This window comes from Archocentrus centrarchus, chromosome 1 (genome assembly GCF_007364275.1).
Source record: "Archocentrus centrarchus isolate MPI-CPG fArcCen1 chromosome 1, fArcCen1, whole genome shotgun sequence".
Classification (NCBI taxonomy): Eukaryota; Metazoa; Chordata; class Actinopteri; order Cichliformes; family Cichlidae; genus Archocentrus; species Archocentrus centrarchus.
The window spans coordinates 23113052-23140207 of record NC_044346.1 but is presented as its reverse complement, the minus strand read 5'-3'; the positions used below and the strand labels follow the sequence as shown (position 1 = coordinate 23140207).

Below are 27156 nucleotides of genomic sequence, written 5' to 3'. Positions count from 1 at the left end.
TTTTGGCACATTACAGAACAAGAAGGAGCATTGGTATTCAATAATTAATTCCCATTTAACTTTATGAAGCATGCTTTTACTGTTCACATTAATCACAGATTCCACAGCTAATTGAATGCTCGGGGACAACCGGATTAATGGAAAAAAAAAAAGATCCATTGAACAACAGTGGGGTTATCACTAGCACACAGGAACACACATGTAAACACAGACATGATGGTATAACATGACATTTAAGTGCTCTTGGGGCTTATTTTAATGAAAATAAGAACTACTCAGGCCATCTCCTCTTATAAAAGCAGTGTTTTAGCCTCACAAAACTATGCACCTGCCTGCCTCTCTCACTCTCTTTCTGTCTCTCTCGCGTTTGTGTTTGTTTTTTTAACTGTCAGTTTGAATTCGAGGATTGCGAAAAAACAGGGCGATATTATGCAACCTCTCTAGCCACTACTGCATTAATCTCCAGGCTGAGGTTGATGTATTACTGCACATTTTGGTCTTGTCTTTACCCTTGTTTCTGTTTTTTAATATCTGGAGCACTTATGCGCGTCATCGAGGATTCAGCCACCAACAGGACTGAGATAACAATAGCACCACGGTCATGAATATTTCAGTTCCCAAAGGACACTATCAGACCCAGGGTTAGCTCTCAATCATCCTTCAGGCACACACCTGGGATGCTACCTTGCTCTGTTTTTGTGTGTGCATGTGCACATGTGGCGTCCACGAGTGTGTGTTTTCCAGCCATCCTTTCCATTTTTCTCCATTTGACTGAGTGAAGGTAGAGAATTTGGACCGCTGGATCCTGATGGTGACTCCAGGGGCTAGCAAGAGCCTACCAGACACACACACAGAGCACACGCATAATTCCAACTCTTCCATTCACTCGTCCCAAGAGACAAAAGCAATAATAAGGCCATATGTCTCTACGAACTCCTGTATTGCTACAGGCCACAGTGGACTGCATGCATGCCGGATTAGCGTAGCATCCTGTCAGCACTGACGGACGGAGATGGGAGACCCCAGTGAGTCATACTCACAAATTTGTTTAGTGGCTACTTGACCTCGTGGGCCACATTCTTACACACACAGATGTGCATGTATAAATACATAAATATGCCACAATTACTCGCATGCTCCAACACTGATACCTACACAAATAAGCAAATGTACGCACAAGCACACAGAGCTCTAGAGGCCATCCATTGTTTCCTGCCTGACAGCGAGGACAGGAACACTGGGGTAATGAGAAAATGTGCTCCAAGTGGTTTCTGGATGAGGCGCTAAGGGGCTTATTTGTGTGTGCAGAGAAAGGGAAGTTTTTTTTATTGTTCGTTGTGTGTGTGTGTGTGTGTGTGTGTGTGTGTGTGTGTGTGTGTGTGTGTGTGTGAGTGCTGGCATTCAAATTCTCCCTCAAATCCCTGTGCTGATTTACAAATGCCTCACCGGTAGATATGATGTAAGAGATGATAAATATTTTGTAGTGAGTTTACTTTTATGCAATCTGACAAGATATTTTTCTTCATGGCTGTGGGCTCGCTGCATGCGCTTCTTTTGAGCATTCAGTAAAATTTAGTAGAAAACAGTCACTGCTGCTTCTCATGCATGCAAGGCATTCATGTTCCTCTCATTTTCTTTCACCTTTAAAGTACTTTTTTTTGTCCTGCAGCAGGAGAGCAGTATTATTATATTTCTTAATATGCACAGTAAAAGTGTCCGTCTAATAAATTTGTGTTTATTAGATGGCAAACAAACCATTGCATTGTGCTTCTGGGGATCCTTGACACTGAAGTGGGTTAGCATTACAGACTGTAAATAAAAGATGGTAGCCACCATGACGTCACCCATTATTTATTGAGGTCCAGTTGTGAGCATTGTTTGCTGACGTCATATTGATGTTTTGCTGTACTCTGTGGGCAGTTCTGACTGAGAAAATGAAAATCTGCCTATTCACAAAGATGGACATAGACCTGGAAGGTACCTTTACCCTTTTTCAGGTGATGAACCAATTTGGGAAAAAGTTGCAAAAGTAAAAATAAAGAAATAAATCTTGTGATATCCTCCAATTAACACTCTAGTTTTGAAATGTGGAATTTCCAAGTATTTCAATGACTGCTCTGTATAGGGTTGAACCTGCTTCTACCTCCTCTGAAGTCTGTAGGAATACAATCATCAGCTCACTTGCTCTATAACCTCACTAAAGTTTATAGTATCAACACTGGTTTTATTAAATATAACATGATGCTCATTTTGAAAATTACAGACCTGATTAGAGTCAAAAAGGAGCAGGGTATACTTTAGATCTTGTGATTGATTATAAGCATTTCTACCATAGCGGTGTGTAGCATCCCACATCAGTATGACTGACTTGACTTATTTCTTTGGGCTTCTTTGGGCACTTTGGTAAAAGTGATTAGCTTCATAACAGGACCTCATTAACCAATGGGTGATGTTATGATGACCACCATCTTTTATTTACAGTCTGTGGTCTAACACACTTCCAAGGCAAGGATCTGTAGAAGCACAATGGGATAGTCTGTTTGCCTTCTAATGGACATAAATTTATTATGGATGTAGCTTCCATTTGGACAGTACTTTAGACCTGCATTGATCTCTGGTTGCAAAATGAAGTCTGCTTGCATAGAAGTCAGTGGAAAACAAGGCATCTGTTTCTGCCTTTCTGACCTCAGCAAAGGTATGATTTAGGGCAGGTCTTACCTTGCCGTTGAGAAGCTGCTCCACGCTGTATGAGCATGAAGTCTTAATTGTTTCTCGATCAACACACGCGCACACGCACACGCACACACACACACACACACACACACACACACACACACACACACACACACACACACACACTTAAAAACGGGTGGGTAAGGTCACTGTGGCTAATATCCATCCGTCCATTGCAAAGCTACTATGTCTAATATCCATCTTTTAAATACACACATTTGCTGGTAGAGGAGGAATTAAGAATGCTTTTAAAAAAATTTCACACCGTCTTCTATTTTCAGGCCCTAAAGCTGCGTCAGTCTTTTATATACTTTTCTATTGTTAATGCTTCTGTTTTTTTCCTTTTTCCACCTCTCGCTCAGTGTTTGTCGTACAGCAGTCCATTCTTCCTGATAAGCTGTTTCAATTACATGGAGCCAAAACCTTCAATCAGAAAGTAATGTTTCCACCCCTTCTCCCTCTTTTCCCTCCCCCCACTAAAAACTGTTGATCCCAATGTCCTATTTATAGATACATTGAAAGGAGGGAGGATTTATGTGTTTCAGAGCAGAATTACTTATATTTGACATGAATTCAATTTCTTCTCTTCTCTGTCTTCTCCTTGTTTATGACTAATTGCTAAAAGTGAGATTAAAATGCCACAGAAATAGCCAATCAATATTTCAAATGGCCTTTTACTTATTGTATTGTTCACTTATTGGATCAGCAAACAGTGGCTCACATCTGTAACTGCTCTCTGTGTGCTGCTGCTGCTCACTTTTGAGGCGATACAGGATGTGAGAAGAAGACATGATGGGCTGACCTATTAAACCCTATGGATTAAGAATGGGGTGTCACTCAAGTTCATATGCATGTGAATGCAGACGAGCAAATACTTTTGGCAATATATTGTAAATCGCAAATCACTTTGCAGCTGAATGTTGGCAGCTAGCAGGCATTCTGTGGTCAGTTGCTGTACTTAAAAACTGCAATCATGCACACTGTTTCACAACACACTAATTTTTAATCAACTGTAGAGGTGAGTATTATAGCCTCAAAATGATGCCATAATATTTCAAGGAAATCTGTGATTATTCTTTGACAATATAGCAAAAACTGAACAACATTTTATCTATGATTGCGGTTCGCAGGCCGCAGCGTTTATTAGTGAAACAAAATAAAGGACATTTTCTATCTTTATTTTCCAGTGAGCTACTGTCATTGATGACAGACTACCTCATTCAAAGCATGAATCTATCAAGCAGCAGCATCATTATAGAGAAATAGTATTGACACAGCAGTAGATACAGTGACCCAGAAAATGTAGTCAAATGTAAGCACAAAAGTATCCTAGGTAGTGTTTTCCCTGGAAATTTTAGGTGAAAGTATAATATAACTGCCAAATTTCAGTGGCATTCAGTGGTCTCTGGTTGAGCCCTGGTCAGTGCTTTATTGTATTCAAATATGGATTATGTTTAGTTTAGGATGTTAATATTATGAACTGATAAAATACATTTTCTTATGACTAAAAACTGGGAGTTTTAATTTTTACAATAGAAGTGCCATCATCTAGATTACCGCTATTTAGGGCTTTAACATCTGAGGACTAGCAGGAGATTTGTGCTTCTGTCATAAATCTACAACGTAGGTGTGTTGTACCCACAAACCCCTCTCATCATAGGCGATAACCCTAATCCTATATTATGGAGAAAGGAAAAACTGACCTGTTTTTTAAAAACTGAGAAGAGTTTTTGATGAGTTTCAGGTGTTTCAAACAAAAGTTACATATTCTGATTGGCTAGGGTTAGGGTTAAAGTTAGAGCTGATGTGGACGCTGCACACGTCCATTGTGGTGAAGAATTGAGCATAACGGCGAAGCTGTCGATTTACAGGTTGAGCTACATCCCTACCCTCATCTATGGTCGTGAGCTTTGGGTAGTGACTGAAAGAACAAGATTGTGGATACAACCAGCAGAAATGATATTCCTCCCAAGGGTGGCTGGCCTCTCCCTTAGACATACGGTGAGGAGTGCAATCATTCAAGAGGGGCTCAGAGTAGAGGCGTTACTCCACCACATCGAAAGCAGCCAGTTGAATTGGTTCAGGCATCTGGCTAGGATGCCTCCTGGGTGAGGTGTTCAGGTCATGTCCTACAGAGAAGAGGCCCTGGGGCAGACTCAGGACATGCTGGAGAGATGGTATCGCTCAGCTGGCCTGGAAAAGCTTCGGTGTTCCCCCGGATAAGCTGGTGGTTGGAGAGAGGGAGTTCTGGGTTTCTCTGCCTAGGCTGCTGCTCTTGCAACCCGGCCCAGGATAAGCAGAAGAACATGGATGTATTGATGGCATTCCCTTGCTACCTTTCCCAACATTTTCTGCCTTTCTGTCCCATAAATGTTAAATGAAAAAAAAAACCAAAGTCAAAATCACTCTGCTATGTTGGACCTGCTGTCAAAGAAGAATTCTTTAAAAATGTAACTTCAGTGATGCTTTTTCTTGGTGTGTGATTGTTAAACATCATTGCAAATTCATGAGAACGTATGAGTGTGTTGGAGTGGACTTTAATGTGCCCTCCAGCAGAGTTGGATCTTGCTGTCAGACTGAGCTAAGATCTTCATTCACACACGTTCAAATACAAGCTGATAAACAGTCATGCACTGCCGTTTTCTTCCATTTCAGCTGCTTTTTTCTCAGCGTCTTGTCCAAGTTATCATAATTTAGGTTAAGTTCAAGCATTGTGATATTTTAAAGTGACACAAGACTAGCTCATTATTTTCAGACAGGTAATTTTGTTGCCTCAACAAAACTCTTGCAAAATTTATGTAATCCTAGCTTTTCGGGAGTGGTGATAGCCGTGTGTCCACAGTCTCATACAGGAAAAAAATACCCACTCACAGATAAAAAGATGTTTCTGAGATGCTGAGAAAAATCCACCAATTACATGGAGATTACAAGAAGAAAAGAAACTAGCACAAAAATGTGAAAGTTTGGGACATCACCAGCACAGCCTAATGACAGTGTAAATTGGTAGATTTAAAACAGGAGAAATGTACTCCGTGCACTTTTCCCCGTAGTACTCAGGTTTGCTTTGGTTAGCTGCCACCTGTGTTCATCAGAGGTATTCAGTCCTCTTAGTGAGAAATGTTAGAAATCTTTTTACCACCAACTGTCAAATTAGGTCTTTATCTCTTGCAAAGAAGAATTTAAACCTCAAGAGCCTTATTTTCCTTGTGAAGTAAAGGTTAAATGAAAGAAAATAAATACATGATATTTACTCATTTTAAAATCAAATCAGCCACAATAAAAAAAAAAAAAATGTAAATGACTACAAAAGGTCACTGTCCTCTTCTCTTTTGCCCTTGTTCACATTTTACATGTAAGCGATCTCTGTGATAGATGCTCCCTCTCTTCAGACTCCACAGGTAGCTGTGTGATGTCTCCTGCCCATCAGGGGTCCTTGTGGGCCCAGATCACATGGAACTCCCGTGGACTCTCTTATTAAAGGCTGCAGCTCAAAGAGATTCAGAGCCTTACATCTTTTCAGTGTGTAGTCCAGAAGCACTGTGTTTGTGTATTTAGCTTTCAGAGCTGTGCCACTGGCAATACATGACTCAATGAATAAGCAATGAAATGATTTGGGGGATTTGGAAGTTGGGATGGTGGGTGCACTTTGGTGCAGTGGTTAGCACTGTTGCCTCACATCAAGAAGGTTCTGGGTTTGAGCCTCTTGTTGCCTGGGGCCTTTCTGTGGATTCTGTGTGTTCTTGCTCTGGCTGTGTGGGTTTTCTTCAAGGAACTCTCTTTTCCAGTCCAGAAACATGCATGTTATGTTGATTCTAAATTGGCTGTAGTTGTGGAGGTGTGGGAATGCACAGTTATCTGTCTCAGGTGTTAGCTCCCCCTGTCCGGGGTGTACCCCCACCTCTCGCCCCCTTGACAGCTGGGATTTTTTTTCTTTTTGTTAAATTTGATAATATTCAACTAAATGCCCTGAAATTAAAACAAGGCAGAAAAAAAGGTCGTTTTTTTTCAGCAGCTTGATGGCTCGGTGGTTGGCACTGATGCCTCACAGCAAGATGCTAGTCTTTAGTTTTGCGAAAACTCGTTCACAAGCAGCTCGGCAGTTTATATTCAAATGATACAAAATGGTTGATTGTGACACATGCCGGAGAGGCCATGCTGCTCATGTAACTCATGAGGAAGGGCTATTTCAAGCTAATGAATGATATATAATCAGGCTTGACATGGAAATTATTCTTTGTCTTCTTTTTTAAGGCGCTGTTTTTAATAGGCTCAATTACACTTTGATTACCTCTGCAGACTCTCAGAATGAGAACTATTAGGCTCATCTAAAACTGGTTAGGTCATACTGTGAACCTGCCACTGTTAAAGTTTACAAATACTTAGTGGTTTTATGTTTTTGCACTGTGATAGCTGACATCCTTTTCTTTTTGGTAATTTTTGTAAATTTGCTTTGTGCTAAACAGTATCTGGCTGCAGTCTGGGAACCCATCAGCTGCTGTCTGATATCCAGGCCAAGGCTTCCTATTTCGCGCGCCGGTCATTTCAAAGAATAAATAAAAGCATAAGCATAATAAAAGCAAAATGTAAATGAATGTAAATGCTAATGCAAAGCCTCTTTTGCTCTTCACATGTACCATTAATCTGCATGCAACCTGCTCAGCTGCGAGCAGTCAACAGAACTCAGAAACAGAAAGCTTTTGGGGACCAAAAGTCTTGCCATTTGCCCACAGATTCTGCATATTCATATGCAGATATCGGTTTACAGATTTTAACCTTGCTGTAAACAGAAAATATTTTGTCTTTTAATTGCACTGTTATCACACGTATCCCACCTGTGGGAACCTGTTGCCCCCTTGTTTAATTTGTTCTGAAGTGGACCGCGAGTGGCACGGCTCTCGCACCATTTCTACTCTGCATTTTTCATAATTTACCGTGTTGTGTAGCTGTCCACTCTCCCCTCACTGTCACAGCCTCTATCCTGCAGGACTTGTAAAGTGTAGTACATATTTTATCTGTAACTGGTAACTTTTCAAAGGCAGGCCTCATGAGTCATCCACAGAAACCTGATACACTTTGCCCATGTGAGTTTTTGTGCGCATGTGTGTGTACATGCACACGCTTCCTTACACACACCGCAGCAGAGATATATATTTTTACATCCCTGCATTGCAGTGACAGAAAATTTGTGACCCTGTTCTGCTTCACTCTGAGATAAAAAAAAAAAGAGAAATTCGTAAGGAGTCATGATATTAAATGCCTCAGAAACACATTTGAAGATATTTGGGGGATGAAAAAAAACCACACACACAAAAATAGAGATCGTGTCCATGCCATTGATGATTCATTGTCTCTGTTACTAAAAAATAAATTCCCCTCGCAGCCAGTGATTAGTTGGGGAACAGTTGGTGAGCGAGCCGCACAAAGCGCTGCATATGGCTGTGATGAAGCCGCATGAGCTTCGGTTAGTGGCTCATCCCAGTAGTTTTTATTTTTATTTATTTAATTTTTTTTCTTTCACCAGAGGGGAGCTCTGACACGAAGAGGGATCAAACTGCACATAAAAGCTACATCAATAGTACAGGGCTGCAGAATGATAAACAGAGCAGCCTCCTCTGCTGTAAATTCACAGCGTGCATCAGTCTTTGTAAAGGCACAGGTTAATGTTTGGGAAGATGAATCCTATTGGTGTGTGATTTGATGTGCTCCTCTGAGGTTAGCTGGAGACATTGATCTAAAACTGAAAGACAGCATGAGGGGAAGTCAGTAAACACTCAGGTTCAGACTGAAAAATACTCCTCTCTCTTCCTCTCTTTCAACCAGCCTCTCATCTGTGAGATTACTGTTCCCATAGCAACGCAGCTGATTGCACAAAAATTGCTGTGCTTGTGTGAGCCATGGCAACACATTGCATTAAATTATCCTGCCTCCTTATGTTGCAGCTTTACGTACGCTTGCCCACGTCACCTTGTCATGACGATACAAGCTCTCAGTCAAACTGCGCTCACAAAATGTCACACCCAAACTGTTTTATCTGCAGTCAAAATAACAACACTACTGAGCATTAAAAAATGGAACACAGTGTTTGGCACCAGAAAAAAAAAAAGTTCAGTCCTACCACCCCTATGTAGATGTCTTGGAATTCTATATCTATATACAGTATCTATCTACAGTACCAGTCAAAAGTTTGGACACACTCACCCATTCAGATCGATGTGTATGTGTGTGTATGCACACAGAAAACTGCTTGCATACACATGAGTCCGGGCATGGCCATGCACCAGGAGGAACCCAGGACCTACTGCACCAGCACAGGGTCTTACAGTGGGTTCAAGGATTTCACCCCGATACCTAATGGCAGTCATGGTGCCTAGCCTGTAGAGGTCTGTACGTCCCTCCATTGATATGTGTCCCCAGACCATCACTGACCCATCACCAAACCAGTCATGCTGAACGATGTTACAGGCATCATAGCGTTTTCCACAACTTCTCCAGACCTTTTCACGTCTGTCACATGTGCTCAGGGTGAACCTGCTCTAATCTGTGAAAAGTACAGGGTGCCAGTGGTGGACCTGCCAATTCTGGTGCCAATTATTTAGCGCCAAATCTGTAATAATAATCAGACGACCCCTTGGCACTTGGTGACAGTGGGAAGGAAAAGCTCCTTTTTAACAGGAAGAAACCGCCTGCAGAACCAGGCTCAGGGAGGGGCAGCCATCTGCTGAGGGCAAGGGAAGGGAGACAGGACAAAAGACACACTGTGGAAGATAGCCAGAGATTAATACTAATGATTAAATACAAAGTGGTGTATAAACACATAGAGAGTGAAAAGAGGAGAGTGAAGAAGAAACACTCAATCTTTGGTAAATAAACTCAAAATGAAGGTTAGGCATAAGTTCAGTGAGGAAGATCTGTAATCACTCATCTGCCTACTTTCTCAGGTGTTTGGCTGTTTGTCTATTTCTTACATCACTTCCACTTTCCCACACTGCCAAACTTAATGCTGACCTCATCACTTCTAGTCCAATCATCTTTTTTTGAGCCAGTCAGCCGCCACTCAACGTATTTTAAATATCACTGTTCATGTGTCAATCTCCCTTTCAGACTCATTCGTGCAACCCACCTCCTCCCCATCTCCACCATCCAGTTCTCTCCTCCATCTTTGTCTTCACCACCACCAGCATCTAGACTCTGGGGGTCCTGCCCTAATTTCTGTTTCCACTGGGATTCTGTTCTGACACAATGGGCATCAAAGTCTAACCGCCAAATAGCTAATTGTATTCCTTATCAATGAATCGTGTTCAATTCCTCTTAATGATCTCTCCTTATTGAATTGTTAGTGTACGGAGATGGCAACTGAACAAAGGCCTACAAAAGGGAAAAAAATTTACATTTTTATTTACTACTGCTTCTTTGGTCGCCACAGCAGATCATCTGTCTCCATCTCTCTATCCCTCACACCATCACACCAACCCTCTGCATGTCCTCCTTCTCTGCATCCATGAATCTTCTCTGAGGTCTTCCCCTTTTCTTTCTGCCTGGCAGCTCCATATTCAACATCGTTTGTCAAATATATCTACTAGCTCAGGTAGAATGCAAAGTATACCTGCCTATAGGAAGGCATTTAGCTCAGATTTGCAGCATATACCCGATAGGTCACACCAAAGGTTCACACCTGAGGGTGGTTACCATGTTCACATCTGCACAAACAAACCAGTTTGATTTAAATGGACTAAACAGTGTAGGTGTGAAAATCTTTTTGGTCAAATATTTGAGAACCAACAAAAAAATATATAAATAAAATAAACATTATGCTGTGTGAGAAAAATGCAAAAAGGGGTCAATTTTGTGTTTGCTTGTGCTGGAAAAACATATACTTGTGGAGAAAAGGGTTCTTTGTTTGTTGGTTATTGTTCCATGAACAAGAACATGTTGCTCAGATTCCAGCTAATAATATTGGTCTTGCATCCTCCTCCTCTTCACCCCCTACCTCTTACACAGTCTTCTTTCTCTACCTCTCAGTTGCTACCATCCATTGTTACCGTAAACCTTTAACTCACCCGTGCCGCCTGTGCACTCCTACAGGCTTATACGCAACATATCATTACCAACAAGCAATGATACCTGTGTTGTAATTGTGCAGTTAACATTAAGCAGCAAATGCGCATCATGCACCGATTGAGAACGTGTTTTGTGAAAAGGGTAAAGGATATTTGCTAACAGTGTTTAACCAGTGTTTTGCCAGAAAAATGTTGGATTCAGTAAGTTGGTTGAGGACGCTGAATAGGATTCATTGTTTTAGCCATTCAAACTGTATTAGGAGGCTAATCCCATGTTACACGTGCATTACAGCACTTGTAGTATGCAAGCCAGCCAAAATGCAGCAAATAGGCATTACATGGAGGCTTGAGTCATATTATTGACTTGCTCCAAGCATGTAGCCTACTTAGGACTGTGTGTGTGTGTGTGTGTGTGTGTGTGTGTGTGTGTGTGTGTGTGTGTGTGTGTGTGTGTGTGTGTGTGTGTGTGTGTGTGTGTGTGTGTGTGTGTGTGTAAGAGAGAGTGTGAGCGCATGTGAGGTCGGATATAAATATAGTTGAAGAGATCACAGAAGCACTGAATGTTCTAGTGGGAGGTACTTGCGATAAAATCTTGGGCAAGTTTCAGGCCCGTTGCTCATCTGTTGTCTGCATTTTGTTTTTTTTACTCACTTGTGAAAAGATTTATTGTCCTTCTTTTCACACCGTTGACTCGCTTGGAGATAATGGTGGGTAAAATGTGCTTCGTACCTCCTTTAAGTCTGCGCGCACACATTCTCTCTCTCACACACACTCATAGAGATCCTTACTCCTTGCATTCAGACAAGATATTTATTTCTCCGGTGGATTGTTTCAGAGGCAGAGTGTCTCCATGGTGACGGCAGCCCACAGATCAGGATGAGGAAGAGTGCGGCAAGGAGGCGGCAGAGAGAGAGAGAGAGAGAGATGATTCCAGCTTATCTGCCACTGCTGTACACTTGTTGACACACATACTGTATATGCTGATATGTATCCACACGGGCTCTTAGCGCACTCTCTCCATCTTTCCCACTCTTCCACCTTTCACTCTCACTTTACCTGCTCCTACTCTGTGTTTCTTAACATTATGTTTCAAACTGGGTCACCTTTGTTGTAGTCCTGGTCAAGTGCATAGACTGCATTAAATATCAAGATTGCTGATGTTACTAACAATAATAATTATAATTTAATAATAAACAGAATAATAAGAATATAATAAGGAGAAGAGTCAAGTGAGCAGAGGGGAAAATGGAGCAAAACTGAAAAAGAAAGCTAACAATGTAATTCAAAGTTCATATTTATATCGAGAAATAATAAAATGCCATGTCCCACACTCAGACATAAGAAAGTTTTTTTTTTTATTTTAAACCTATGACATGGTCATAAAAATAAATAAAACAAAGAATTTAATCAAGAAGAGGGGAAGATGGGTTCAAAAGTATAATATGAAACCAGTATATGAAACTCTATATTAAACACAGCCTTTTTCAATCTTTTTTTTCTGAACTACATGCCAAGACATTTCAAAAATTTCTAATACAACACTGCCTAGTAATTGGACTGAATATTTGACAGCACTGACTCACTGCCAATATGAGCCATCTATGTGGCTTAAATGTTTGGTCTCAATATTTCAACATTTCAGACATTTAAAAAATATTTGAAAAAAGTGGTCCTTGATTTTGAGTGCACCCTCCCACTGTTTTTTGAACTAGGAGTACAGCAGTGTTCTCAGTGCTGTACTGATGCTGCTGTCATGTTGTGTCGTAGCCCTTAAAGCTGCACTCATCAATTTTTATAGACGAATTTGTCTAATGTTAAACATGTTACTGTGATGACCTCACAGAGAACTGTGTCCCGTTGTTTTGATTGTGAGGCCCACAGCTTTACTGCTAGAGCTGCTCACACCACCAAGTGAACAAAGTTTGTAACAAGATTCTGAACAATGTGAAGAATTTTAACAGCTGAAAGCCAAATAATAAAATAAAATATATAAGACCTGAAGAAGAAGAATGTTTGGTGTTTGCAAATAAATAGCTACAAGAGCTTAGGTGATGATATGTCAGTGTTAGGTTTATAGTTTCAGAGCTGTCAGTAGTTCAGTTTGACCACAACGTAAAGGAGGGAAAAGCAGCCTTTGAATATTCATTCATTATGTTTTCTTTTAAGCCCAAATAAAGTCTAAATTGTGCACATTTCGCTTTGAGACCAACAGGCACATGTTGATATTTGCAACTCAAACTCAATTTCCCATTTCCAGGTACCTTATGAATGTGACATTTGAAGGTCGAAACCTGTCATTTAGTGAAGAAGGCCACCAGATGTTCCCCAAGCTGGTCATCATTCTTCTAGACAAGGACAGACAGTGGGACAGGGTAACCTCTTCTCTTCTCTTCTCTTCTCTTCTCTTCTCTTCTCTTCTCTTCTCTTCTCTTCTCTTCTCTTCTCTTCTCTTCTCTTCTCTTCTCTTCTCTTCTCTTCTCTTCTCTTCTCTTCTCTTCTCTTCTCTTCTCTAGCCTCTGCCCCACCCCCTGTATTTTCCCCCTCTGATGCTTCTGTTATGCGTCTGTCACTTTTTTGTTTGGAGTGTCTCGCTGCCACTTCAAGTACCCATTACAGTAGCCTGTACATAACACCCAGCTCTCCTCCCACTCACTCATGCAGGTTGGCAAATGGGAGAGAGGATCCTTGACGATGAGGTACCATGTTTGGCCTCGCTTTGAGCTGTATTCAGCAGCGGAGGAGCGGAAAGACCACCTGTCCATCGTGACTCTGGAGGAGGCACCGTTTGTCATTGTGGAGGATGTGGACCCGCTTAGCGGGACCTGCATGAGGAACACTGTGCCATGCCGAAAACAGCTCAAACTAAGGTGGGAATTTAATTTTGATTTTAAGAATTTAAGTTTTTCTCTATTAAACCTTTAGATTTGTGACACCAAACAAGTCACCACTATTTCTTTATACCAACATCAACCTTGGATTAGCTGGATTAGTTTAGCTGTATCTGTAGTTTAATCAGATATTTTGAAGTCTGTGTTAGTTTAAAAAAAACAAAACAAAACAAGTGCAATCAAATATGCATGTGCTAGAGGACTCCTTACAGCCTTGAATAATTTTGTTTTCTTTGAATTTTCTCTTTTTTGTGTATTTTGGCTTTCTTCTTGTGTTCCGCCCTGAAGCGTGCTGTAATGGCGCTCCTGTTTTTGTCTTTACTGAATGTGCCACTTGTTTCACTTCTGTTAACCAGATTACTGACTTGCTTTCTGTCCCTGTTTTTCTGCCTCCCCCGCCTCTTCACCATGATCGTCTTGCCATCCAGTTGTCCTTAGAGTGTGATAATTAATTGTGCTTCATTGGCCTCCTTTTCTATCAATGGCCTACCTGAAATATCCTTAGGGTGTGCTACATCTTGGAGCTCAGTGTTTTTATTGACAGATCTTTCACCCTGTTCCTTCTCCCATTCCTCTTTTCTCAAGCTTTCTCTCTCAGCAACACATGCAGCATTTCAGGAGCAGGCATCAATACTTCACAGATAATATGCAGGATTTATTTCTAGCCAAAAATATTCCAAGAGCCAGATGCAGAGTTCTGCAGAATCACCTTTGTACGCACAAAAGCAGATATACACGGGCACAGTATTGTTGACAGAAAAATAAGAATTTCACTTTATTCCATGTTCATTTATCTCAGTAATCACATGAAGGTTGTTCACTGGATGTAGCTCAATTCATAAAACCACAATTTGGATAAATAGAAATTGACACACCCTTGTGTGAATACAGAACACTCAAACAAATATATTTGTCCTTGGTCTGGCACTGGCAACATCCAATAAACTGTGCCAGAGCTTCCATTGTGTTGTTACCCACAGCTGTTATGCACCTGTATCTGCTGTAAGCCAAAACAACCCACTGACTGATGACGCACAGGTTGGTTAAATGTTTGCCCCAAAGTGTGTTAATCTTAGTCCCTCATCACTGTGTAATTTGGATGACAACCTCTAAACTTGTTTACTTGCTCCAATGTATTGCTCTGAGAAAAGTGAATATTAGCTGTAACATATTGAACTTTTTCCTTTCTGTCATCCACAGATGAGTTACATTGTTAGATGTCATATTAAGCATGGCATAAATAGTGAACTAAATGCATATAAAAGAAATCAATGTGTAAAAACAGTTTAGGCTTCAGTCTTTCTTATGTTTTTTCAGCATTGTACTGGTTTGCTGAGTCTCCTAGCACAGTTGCAAAAGCATGGAAAAGACTCCAAGAGACAGGCAATAGAGTTGGACAGCACCCTAAAAGGTCCTTAACTCATCAGCAGGACCGGCATGCTCCTTTGTGCAAGGAGGAAAGGGATGAGCACTGCCAGAGCTCCAGTGACCTCCAATGAGCCACTGGTGTGAACGTCTGTAAGCAAACAATTAGAAACAGACGTCATGAGGGTGGCCTGAGGGCCAGATGTAATCTAGTGGGCCCTGTGCTCACTGCCCAGCACTTTGGAGCCCGACTTGTATTTGCCATAGAATACCAGAACTGGCAAGTGTCCTGTGCTTTTCACAGATGAGAGCAGGTTCACCCTGAGTGCATATGACAGATGTGAAAGGGTCTGGAGAAGCCGTGGAGAACGTTATGCTGCCTCGTTCAGCATGACCAGTTTGGTGGTGTGTCAGTGCTGGGGAGGCATATCTATGGACAGATGCACAGACCTCTACAGGCTAGGCAACAGCACCCTGACTGCCATTAGGTGTCAAGATGAAATCCTTGGATCCATTGTCAGACCCTGTGCTGGTGCAGTGGGTCTTAACTTCGTCCTGGTGCATGACAATGCCCCACTTCTTATGGCAAGAGTAAGCACGCAGTTCCTGGAGGAAGAAGGAATTGATACCTTTGGCTGACACCCACATTCATCTGACCTAAATCGAATAGAATAGCTTTGGGACATTATGTTTTGGTCCATCCAACGCCGCCAGGTTACACCTCAGAAAGTCCAGGAACTCAGTGATGCCCTGGTCTAGATCTGGGAGAAGATCTCCTAGGACATCTGTCGTCTCATTGGGAGCATCCCCCGAATTTGTAAGGCATGGATACAAGTATGTGGGGGCCATACAAACTATTGAGTACCATTTTGCGTTGCTGCAATTAAATTTCAGCAAAATGGGCCAGCCTGCTGCAACATTTGTTTCACTTTGATTTTCACGACATCTTTGAATTCATTCCTCTGTAGGTTGATAATTTTCATTTTCATCAAACTGCGTGGCATCATTTCATTCCTAGCGCACCTACACACCTACCCAGTCCATATAAATATAGATATCCAGCATGAATTTTTTTTCCCATTGAGATCTGTGTTTTCAAAATGTTCCTTTGAACACTTTGAAAACCTGTGTACTATGTGCACAGAATAAATAGCAGAAATATTACGGAAGGAAAAGTTTCTGAAAAGTCTGGGAGGTGGGCCTGAAAATATCAGGAGCTAAAATAGCTTGTAGACTGTGGATAGACTGAGGAGCTGCATAAAGTCCCAGGATGTGAAACAATATGGATATATGATAACATAACATAAGGGAAATACAAATTTTAGAGCGTTATTGCAAGAGGTATGAAAGATTTACTTTATCTGTCCTTGTGACAGTAGATAAATAAACCCTGTTTTGTCCACTCAGCAATGCAAAATCAAAATAAATTCAAATAAACAAACAGCCATTTGTATTGTAAATATGATTGAAATGAATGACTTAGTGATCAAAAAGATCCAGATAAATTATTCAACAACAAGGTGGTTCTCAGTGTAGCATCATATACCTCCTTGCTACCAGTTTCACCTGTCACAGTTCAGCTGTGTAGCAGGCAGGAGTTGGACTTGAACGGAGAGGCAGGAGAGCAAAAGGTAACCTAAAGCAGCTTTATTGCTGAACTCTTGACAAGATACAAAATGAGGTAGGTCAGGAACAGGTAATCTGAAACTATACATCTTCTAGGAGAACACACAATGAAGAGGGACACAGCCAAGTTGGAGGGTGCAACAAGGAATAGATGAAGACTCAGACAATATATACACATGAGGTAATGAGGGAAGAGGAAACAGGTGGGAGCACAGCAGGAGCTAATCATAGAGGACAGGACAAGGGAAGTAAACTGAATACAAAACACAAGGTACAATTCAATTCAGTTTTATTTATATAGCACCAAATTATAACAGTCCACCTCAAGGCACTTTATATTGTAAGGTAAAGACCCTACAATAATTACAGAGAAAATCCAACAGTCAAAACGACCCCCTATGAGCAAGCACTTGGCGACGGTGGGAAGGAAAAACTTCCTTTTAACAGAAGACACTGAAACTTCCTTTTAACAGAAGACACCTCTGGCAGAACCAGACTCAGGGAGGGGCAGTCATCTGCCGTGATCGGTTGGGGCTGAGGAGAGAGAGACAGGACAGGTTTAACAGAGATGAGTCTACTATCAGAGGCCATGAGAAGATCATTTGTATTCTTCACTAATGCTGTTTCTGTACTGTGATGAATTCTGAAACCTGACTGAAACTCTTCAAATAGATGATCAGTTAATCCAGGATTGAACTACGGTTCTTTAGATCTTCAGAGACCAACAAAATAAAACAAGGAATAAAAGAACGTGGTAACAGGAACATAGACTTAACACAGAACACAGGGACACAGGCACACTGAGGGAATATAAGAAACACAGTAATAAAAAACTGAATGCTCAAAACTGAAACACAAGGAGGATACACAAAGGCAAAACTCAAAACCACAAGCAAACCAGAAACAAACTGAAAATAAAACCATAAACACAAAGACAAAAAAAAAAACAGGGAGCCAGAACATCCAAAACACAAAACAGCCCTGGGATTCGGCCCAGCTGTGGAGCAAATACAGGGAACATGGCAGTCCGGGGGGCCAGCCAGGTGGCCATCGATGGAAACAGAGCCACTCTGGGGGTCAGCCGCGTGGCCAGTGGTGGAGAATATCTAGTAGTTTGGCAGGAGGCCACTGATGGTGAAGATGACCAAACACCTCAGGAGGCTTGGTTGGAGGCCCATGATGGTGAGCAAGGCTCTCTGGAGTCTGGCATCAGTGAAGGTATTTGGACATTTCTGGTGGTCTGGCCAGAGGCCGGCGATGACAAAGACAAAGGAGTCTCCCTGGGGGCTGACACTGGTGACAAGGGCTCTGACTTGAACAGATGCCAAGGGTGGCGAGGGTGGCGGAACACCTCTCAAGGCTTAGGAGCATGCTGACGACAGCGGCAAAGACCATCTGGTGTCCAGGCCTGTGGCCGATATCGGCAGATGCGATGGGACACCCCTGACGGCTAGGATGGAGGCCAACAATGATGACAGAGACCCTTGGGTGGCTTAGCTGGAGGCTGACAACAGCAACAGAGACCATCTGGGGGCCCAACAGGTGACCAGAGGTGAGGATGGAGACCCTTGGCATCACGTGGTATCAAACTAGAACCCTCGAACTCCGACTCAGGTTCAGGCAACTCGGGACCATGGGCTCGGGTTCAAATTCAGGTTCAGACAGATGCTTCTCGGCAGGACCTGTTATCTTCACTGATGACGGGGGTTGCTCAGCAGAACCAGCAGTCAGAGATTTGGGCTATGCAGGACCCATCAATCTTTGAGCTGACCAGGGCATAAGCAGGAAGAAGGGGCAAACGTGGGCAAAAAACTGTCTTTCGCTGGGTCCCAGCTGTACAGGACACTCAGCCTGCACAGGCTAGGGCTGTGCAGGGCTTACAACCAAATCCTCTGACAATTGAGGCTGATGCTGAAGCTTAGCCACTCTCACTCTAACAACAGGAACAGGTGCAGGGACAGACTGGGCCCTAGCCACCCTCACCCTTTTTGCTACTTGTCAGCATTGATGCAAAACAATCAGAGGCCAGAATAGGACACACACTGGGTGGCACAGAATCACCAAACAATATTTTACAATAAGCTGTCTCAGAGACAGCTTACTGTAAATAAGCTGGTTCACAACATTCTTGGTTTTAATTTTTCTGGCTCAAAGAGAGCATGAGAAAAAAAATATCTCACTGATCACTGAAGTGGGATCCAGAGACCTGGCGTCAAGAGACGCAGGTAGGCAAAAGCTGGGAAACAGTCTACAGTAGCGGCGAGGAACACCTACAACTAGCTAGACAGCAGGACCTCTAACGAGCTGGGCAGCAGCAGCATTGAGGCGGAAGAGCTGACTGGCACAGAGTCTGGAATCCCCAGATACCGCAGGTCTCGGGCTCAGAATCACTCTACCGACGCCGAGAGCTCCTCTTCCTCTTCTGCACTGTTTCAGGTTGCAGTGGAGAAGAGCTGGCGAGCATGAAAGCTACAGAGTGAGCAGCCGGTGAAAGGCTGAACCTTCTCATCACCAGAGGCTCAAGCAGAGGAGAAGCTGTTGGCAAGGACACCTGGTTGCAGGGTGGAGAGAATAGTAATTGAATTAAACTGAAACACTAGGGGGATGCACAAAGGCAAAACTCAAAACCATAAGCAAATAACAAAACAAACTGAAGATAATTAACAGTAACAAAACCTAAACACAAAACACCGGGCAGAAGACCCAGGACCATGACATTGCCTAGTGACTGCCAGCAACCACTTGCCAAGTAGTTGGGAAATACACATTTTTCCCTACAACCTGTGATTGCCATTGGATCACTAAACAGACACTAGGCCTGTGTGACTGGGGCTTTAGTTAATTCACAAGGATTTCTAGAGAAAGAGGTCATAAGCTGATGTTTCCCTCATGGTGGATTAGCTTTTCATGAGTTTCTTATTCTTTTCACGTCAGGGGTGAAGGAGGACCCAAATGCCAGACACAAGGACGGATGCTTTTAGAGCAAAATACAAGCCTGTTTGCCTGTTCACAAAATACTGAACAAATACTAAACAAAGATAATATAACAGAAATCCAAAAGAGTATGGTGATCACAAAAACGTGCAGGCATCAATTAAGACCACACTATTGGGAGAATAGACAAATGACCTGATGAGACCAAAAAAGAAAACAGGATTATTTATACACCGTGGTGTGATTGAAAACAAAAGGATGAAGACAAAGGAGGAATGAGACACAAGTGAAAGCAATAAGGATAATCAAAAAGAAGGAAGCAAAACATTTCAAGTCTTTTCAAGTGCAGTCCCAGAACAAAAACTTAGAGGTATAAATGAACATACTAGGCCCCCCTTGATGAGCAGATGTATGTTCACTATCTTAAGCTTGCATCCAGTAAGGATTTTTACTATTGTTATATCTGCTGCTGATGTTCTTCATTAATCATTTGATCTGAAAGAGGCAATAACATATTTTCTAATGTCTAATTTCCAAGAGCCGAATTAAGACTTTTGTATGTCAAGCGAACAGTATTTTTTGTTGTAAACATGACTGAAAAGAATTAATCAATCATCAAAATGATCCAGATTAATTTTTCAGCGTGTTTATATCAGAACCTAGTATTTCCAGGTGTGCTAATCAATGAAAAAAACTTGATGTCTTCTTTCTTTTGAATCTGCTTGTTTTATGTACTTGAACCAAACTAAACTTTGATCTCAGGTTAGTGAAACCTTTTTTCCTGCTCTCTGATCTTTATTTTTTCTCCTTTGTCATTCCACCTACCAGCAATCAAACAGGCGATTCGGGGATTTACATCAAGCGCTGCTGCAAAGGTTTCTGTATCGACATCCTGAAGAAAATTGCTAAGACAGTCAAGTTCACTTATGACCTCTACCTCGTCACCAACGGCAAACATGGCAAAAAGGTTAATGGGACGTGGAACGGCATGGTCGGAGAGGTGAGGATATTTTCTTTTACTCTTTCAGATTCCACTTTTTTTTTTTTTTAATTACTGGTTTTGATACTGTTGTTCTGCAGTAGGCAGTGCATATTGTGGTTCAGAAGACTGATCAATGTTGTTGTTGTTCCAAAAAGTTCATCCTAACACTAAAAAAAAAAAAAAAAAAAAAGCATCAGCCTGAAAATACCCTCTGGGACTGTTTAGTTGATTTTATTCAGACCTGCTAGCACATCAGCTGATTGTGGATTTCACAGCTGGCAGAATGCTGCGGCAGACCTCTGGAGATGTTGCCATACAACCATTATTGGACTGTCAGAGTGACACAATTAGACTTTATACTCAAAATCAAAGTATTTTTATTTGGTTTCTCTGATTTACATCAGAACCAGTGTCACAACAGTATAACTGCAGTTCTGTATATGTGTATAGCTCATCATTGGTAGTGGTGTGTTGCTGGTGGTGTAGAATATGTCTGCCATCTACTGTATAATTTGTATTCATTCATTAATTTCCACAGTCAAATTTGGTTGAAGTATGATGGCAAAAAGTGCACCATAAACAGACAGATGCTAATGCAGACATTGCTTCCATGAACAATGACTGTGCAGTCATTGTTTCTTTTACAAAGCAAGAAATATTGATTTTATTATTGCAGCAAAGTGTCTTTGTTTTCTTGCAATGATATTTGATTGACAATTAATTTGGTTATCAACTGGTTGGGATCAGACAGCCAAATGACATCCATTCCATGTATACAGACTAGTATTACCTAACACCTTTTTTTTGTACATCTGTGTGTAAATTCTTTGTATTTCATGGTAAGTACTTGTTTGTGCCGGTTAGGCCTCAGTCAGTTTTAAAACAATTCTTGTTTTAAAAATCCTTGAAAGGGATGCTAGAAAGCCCAAGAAAGACCTCCAGCAAGATCTTTCATTTTAGAACGATTTATGAATCAGTCAGGTTGAGAAAATACGGTCTGTCATCAGTTATTTAATATTGAAATATTTGCTGGGAACTGATCTAAAAAAAGTAACAGGCTTAAATGGAGGGAGAGCATTTATGTCTGTTAATTAATAGATTTTTTTCATGACAGAAGTTCGACTTGTCACAGTAGGGAAACTGCAGGTGTATTAATGATTGCTGCATTAAACTTACACATTACACATAGGGTATGAGATTATAACAGTTATGTGATAAGTTTAATGAAAGGTCAGCTATGTGATATGAAATAAACCTAACCCTTGAGTAAGACATCAAATTTAATGCATGTAGACTGCGTGATGATAATAACTGCTGCAATTCCTCTGTTGTTTCTTTCCACACTGTGTCATTCATGGTGTGGTCATAATAACAGCTGGAGGACACATCAGGAAATAACTGCCTGCACTCAGCTACAGTTTCCTCTTTGTTGGAAAACATGTTTTGAACATTTTCTCTCCATCAGTTCTGTTTGCATTTGGTTTCATAATGGCAGCAGTGTCTTAATGTTGTCTATCTGCATGTCATTTCTTGCTCCTTTCCTGGTTGGTTAATACATTTAGGTTATAACAGCATTTACATGTCAGATTTCTCCCAGGCTATATTTGGTCACAAGACCACTGAGCCAGTTTGAATGTATTTATTATGCTTTATATTTGCTGTATGCTTTATAGTTATGTATTCAACATACATATTTTTCCCCGATTTTAAAAATTTGAGGTTCTGAATTCACCTTAAAATATGATTGCAGTAAACAGACTTTACCACTTTTCAGCATTTTCATATCAATTAAGCAATCAAGTGAGTAAAGTATAAAGTCAAATACAGATACTGCTTCAGCCAACAAGTGTTATGCTTTACTTGAAGTATGGGTTATTTTTATGATGGGTCTCATTGTATTCTGAATATATATGCTGCAGACGGAGCAATGACACAAGAGCAACCAGACTTTCCAAAATTTCCAGTGTTTGTTATCTTAACTTCACAGTCTGCAAGTATCGCTCAAGAATATGTCTGAAAATTTTTGTTTATTAGACAGTTTTTGATGCATAAAATGGAAATAAAGAACACTACTACTTTGCCTCAAATCCTTGTCCAGCTATGAGAGGAAATCCCCCACTCAGACACGTTCAGCAGTGCAACCTGGCCAGTCAGCCATTGAAATTTCCCCCCTTAGTGATGCTGGTGATTTTTCCAGCTTTAGCATGTGGCGCTAACTCTGTGTGGCTTGTGATCAAGCACGGGTTTCTTGTAAACTTAGAGGAGATTTAATTGCAAGTTTAATCATTTACAAATGTGCTACAAGTGAATGTCTATTTGCATTGTTACTAAACCAAAATCGTTTAAAGAACCGACACAGTTTGACATTTTCAAGTTTGTGGAAAATAAATATATAAGATATAAATTTAGGTTTTTTGCATGCTGCGTCACCCCTCTTTGTGTTAGTTTCTCACTGCCTCTGTCATGTCATGTAGCACTTGTTCCCCATAGCTTGGCCTTGGGTGGTGAGAGGGGTGGCTGGGGTAGGGGGCGGCTGTGATCAGCTCTGCAAGAACTCAAGAGGACGCCATGATGGTCCTAATCAGAGATGGAGAAAGAAAAATGCATGGAGAGAAGCCGGAGCGATTGTGAAAGAGATGCAGAGAGGGAGAAACCAGCCTAAGGGAAAGACCCATTTCTTTCCTGCACGCATAACACATTAGACATCCACCACAATGCAGCAGCCTTCATAAATGAGTGCAATGTCAGACTTAACTTATTATGGCATCGAACGAATTATTACATTATTATGTTCGGAACACTGATTAGTGAAGATGTGCAGCGTACTGTAAAGTAAGTAAATCTGGAGACCAGTTACTGTAGATTGTGGTATAAATTTGCTGCTGTTATACATTGGCATAAAGGCAGTGCTATGCAAATGTGCAATGCATGCATGCACAAATTCATTAGTACACGTCCTTAAATGCTTAAGCAAGCAGCTAATGATTTAATTTGAATGGGGGAAACAGGACAACAGATGCAGAAAACAGAACGAGAGAGCAAGAAGAGAGCAGGCCACTGTGAAGAAGTGTGACAAACACAGGGAACAAACAGCGTGTAGGATTCCTGCTCTCTCTGGCATACATACATCCCTTATAAACAATCTTTTTTTATTCATGTCCTGAGGCTCCAGAAACTTAGGGCTAAATATACCTGAACGCACTTAGAGGGAAGCTGGGCTGGTGGGGAGTTGAACACTGACCCAGTGTGGAAATGATCTCCTTTTCCTCCTGATTTCATTTTACAGGAAAAGCCTGTGGGTCCCTTAGCAGAGATGGTGGATAGTTTAAGAACTACAGTACTAATTTACTTGTATCATCATGTCCCTTCCACATCTTTTTCTTCCCCACAGACCTGGAAATTTTCAGCACTGAGCTTCTATGTTCACCTCCTGTCCATGTCTGCCTGTCTGTTCCTCAGGTAGTGTATAAGAACGCCCACATGGCAGTGGGTTCACTCACCATCAATGAGGAGAGGTCAGAGGTCATTGACTTCTCTGTGCCCTTCATTGAGACGGGGATCAGTGTCATGGTCTCCCGTAGCAATGGAACCGTCTCCCCGTCCGCCTTTCTAGGTAAGGAAAAACACACCTGGTGCTCCTGGCAGATATACAACACAACCGAGAACAATCAGATGCGCGCACACGCTCATATCACATAATAAATGCAGACAAGATGAGGTTTTCCATAAAGTGAGTACATTGTTTATTTGTGGTGAACAACCTGTTCTGGCAGCACTTAAAAAAACAAAACAAAAAACAAATTCAACAACACAGAAATATAAAATGCAACTGAAAATGATTCAAATTAAGATACAGCTGCAGTGGAGAGTAATGAAAAATGTTTCCAGATTCATCTTTATTGTCAGCATACAGGTTTACACAGTGAAATGTTTAATTTATGGCTTTGAAAACAGCAGCTGACAAAAAAAAAAAAATCTCACTACAAGGTCCACTGAGAGGTTATTCTGAAATTTTAATGGAATGGCAGATGTTTAACATTTTTAGGAAATATTTTGCTTAATAATTGAAGAGGTGCTTAAAGTTCTGTCCTTTTTCTTTTGTGCCAGACACAAGACTGTCATTTCATGTTGCACACAGGGGCAGCGGTTTTTCACACATTTATCAGGGCACTCCTCCTTGTTCTACAGCTCATTGTAATCTTTTAAAATGTTTTCAGTAAAAGAGGAGGAGGAACAATTTACCATTGCCTTGTTTTGTCAGTTTATTTTTCATGACTTGACAAATGTATTGTGTTTCCCGTAACACCATCAAAGTAAAAGCTCACTTGCACTTTACTAGTTGAACAGTCCTAATGTTTAAAGCAGTGGCAGTAAAAAACAAGCCTGTTTCACCTTGTTCAGCTCATCCATCTGCTGTTCACTGAAGCCTCATCAGAAATGGTCTCAGTGGAAGGGTGGCTGCCAAGAAGCCATTCTTAAGGCAGGGAAACAAGAAGAATTTAACTTCATTGTTATTTCAGCAGTTTTTGGGTTTCACTTTGGATGTATCCATAGATTGGCATACCTCTTTCAGCTATATCTGCCAAGTTTAAGAATTTTTTTTAATCAAATTATGACACACATATACTATGTCACTTTATGCCATATTTTACCCCCAGTGTGAAATGGGAGGGGGGGGGGGGGATCTAACAAGAAAGATAGTAACTCTTTCTAAGAAAATAATGCCTCTTCATTTTCTTTGTAGCAGTTTCAATCATATTCAACAAAATCTGCAAAGCCTGTGACTTTTTGGTGACTTGTAATTTCCCCTGATGTGGAAATTAATGAATGAATACTAGAGAGACTAACCTTCTTCTGACAACAGCAAAAACCTTTCCCTTTATATACATTGGGTAAAACCCAGACTTTAGAGCATTAGTTCTGTATGACCTGCAGAGTAAGTCAAAGAGTAAGTGACTGTGAATTGCTCAGGAACAGCTGTCAGGTGGACCTTTGGTGGAGATTGTTTTGTCAGCTACAACACTATGGTGTTTGTCAGAGACCATAGTAGACTATACAAATTGTCTCTTCCTCTGTGTTTCTCTTCAGAGGTACTTGTTAGTGTTCACAGAACCTCAGACAAAATCCATAAATGTGACAAGCACACAGCACATAACGTCTGAATACAAATAAGCATGTTGCTACCAGGGGGTGACATTATAATTTACTTTCATTTGCTTTAATGAACTTCCTTTCTCTGTCTTCCCACAACCCCCCCCCCCCCCCCCCTACCCCTTCACTTCCTCCCTCATTCACCCCCCTCTCTGTTTCAGAGCCCTTCAGTGCCGATGTCTGGGTAATGATGTTTGTGATGCTGCTGATCGTCTCGGCAGTGGCTGTGTTTGTGTTTGAGTACTTCAGCCCGGTGGGTTACAATCGCTGTCTGGCAGACGGACGAGGTGAGAGGACATGCATGTCCATTAACACACAAACCAAGACCCACTCAATTCCTGCTGCTAAAAGGTTACAATGAGGTACATTTTTAGGCAGTCTGGTGTGCTCAAATGTGGTGATAGGTTTTGTTAACTTGAATACAGCATTCAAACTGAGCCCTCCAGGCGCTAAATTACTTTGACAATCCCATCTGAATGAGTTCAACTGGAGCTCTGGGACTTCCTACTTGATGTCTTGAGTGCTTATCTGCATCTATAGTCACTTAAGCTCTTTCACTAATGAAAAGGATCACTGGCAAGAACCAGATAGCTGATCTTAAGTATTCTTAGCATCGCAGTGCAAAACAAAGACTCCTTTGTTCTTGCATTACAAAATCATTTTTATTCTCAAATATTACACCAGCATTACATCACTACATCTGGGGTTGTAAAACCACTGAATACAGTTAAGAAGATCTGTTACCTACATTGAAAATGTATGTCAGGTTTAACAATGTCTGGCAGTATCAAACAACACTACCCTGTTGAATCAAATGTAGTCTCAGCACTCCATTCATATCAATTTGCGTATCAAAATCAGTGGTTCAGATTCATTCTGGGGTTTTTTCCCTCTAGCTTTTATATGCACAGCTCTGTTTGACTCTGAGAATAGGTTGCCACCACAGCAACCGCTCAAGATAAAATCAGAGAACTGTTATATTGCTGCTCACAGTCTTTTTTTATCAAGGACCACAGGGGATAAAATAGTTTGGAGTAATGTTTCCTACAGTGCTGTTTTCTGAATGTCTTATGGGTTGTGTCACTTAATCGCTGGGTTGTGTAAGGCTGTTGTCCTGTACTGCTGCTGCAGCTGTAGCATATGTAATTGCAGCCTGCTGCATGCCCATCTCTCCACCCCCCCCTCCCTCTTTCTCCCCTTTTTCTGATACCACAAAGATATGGTAGGTAGTGTTTCCTTCCTGCTACCTTGTCATACTCCCATAGAGGTAGGTGGAGCAGAGTTAGTAGTGTGTAACAGTGGGTTGTCATTGTTATGGCTGGAAGAGCAGATGTTGACTGTACAGCGCATCCTGCGATCACTGACAAACTAAAGGATGGGAATAAATCTATTCTGTGCTGCTCCCATCCATCAAATGTCC

General features: G+C 41.3%; 1 protein-coding gene across 1 annotated transcript in view; it reads left to right on the top strand.

Moving 5' to 3' along the window:
• grin2bb (glutamate receptor, ionotropic, N-methyl D-aspartate 2B, genome duplicate b) overlaps positions 1–27156 on the top strand; it is a 122515-nt gene that overhangs the window by 77721 nt on the left and 17638 nt on the right. The window contains exons 7-11 of the mRNA XM_030734496.1: positions 13048–13162; positions 13452–13657; positions 20432–20603; positions 24045–24198; positions 25898–26023. Coding sequence (XP_030590356.1) covers positions 13048–13162; positions 13452–13657; positions 20432–20603; positions 24045–24198; positions 25898–26023 — 773 coding nt within the window. The remainder of the gene's footprint in view (positions 1–13047; positions 13163–13451; positions 13658–20431; positions 20604–24044; positions 24199–25897; positions 26024–27156) is intronic.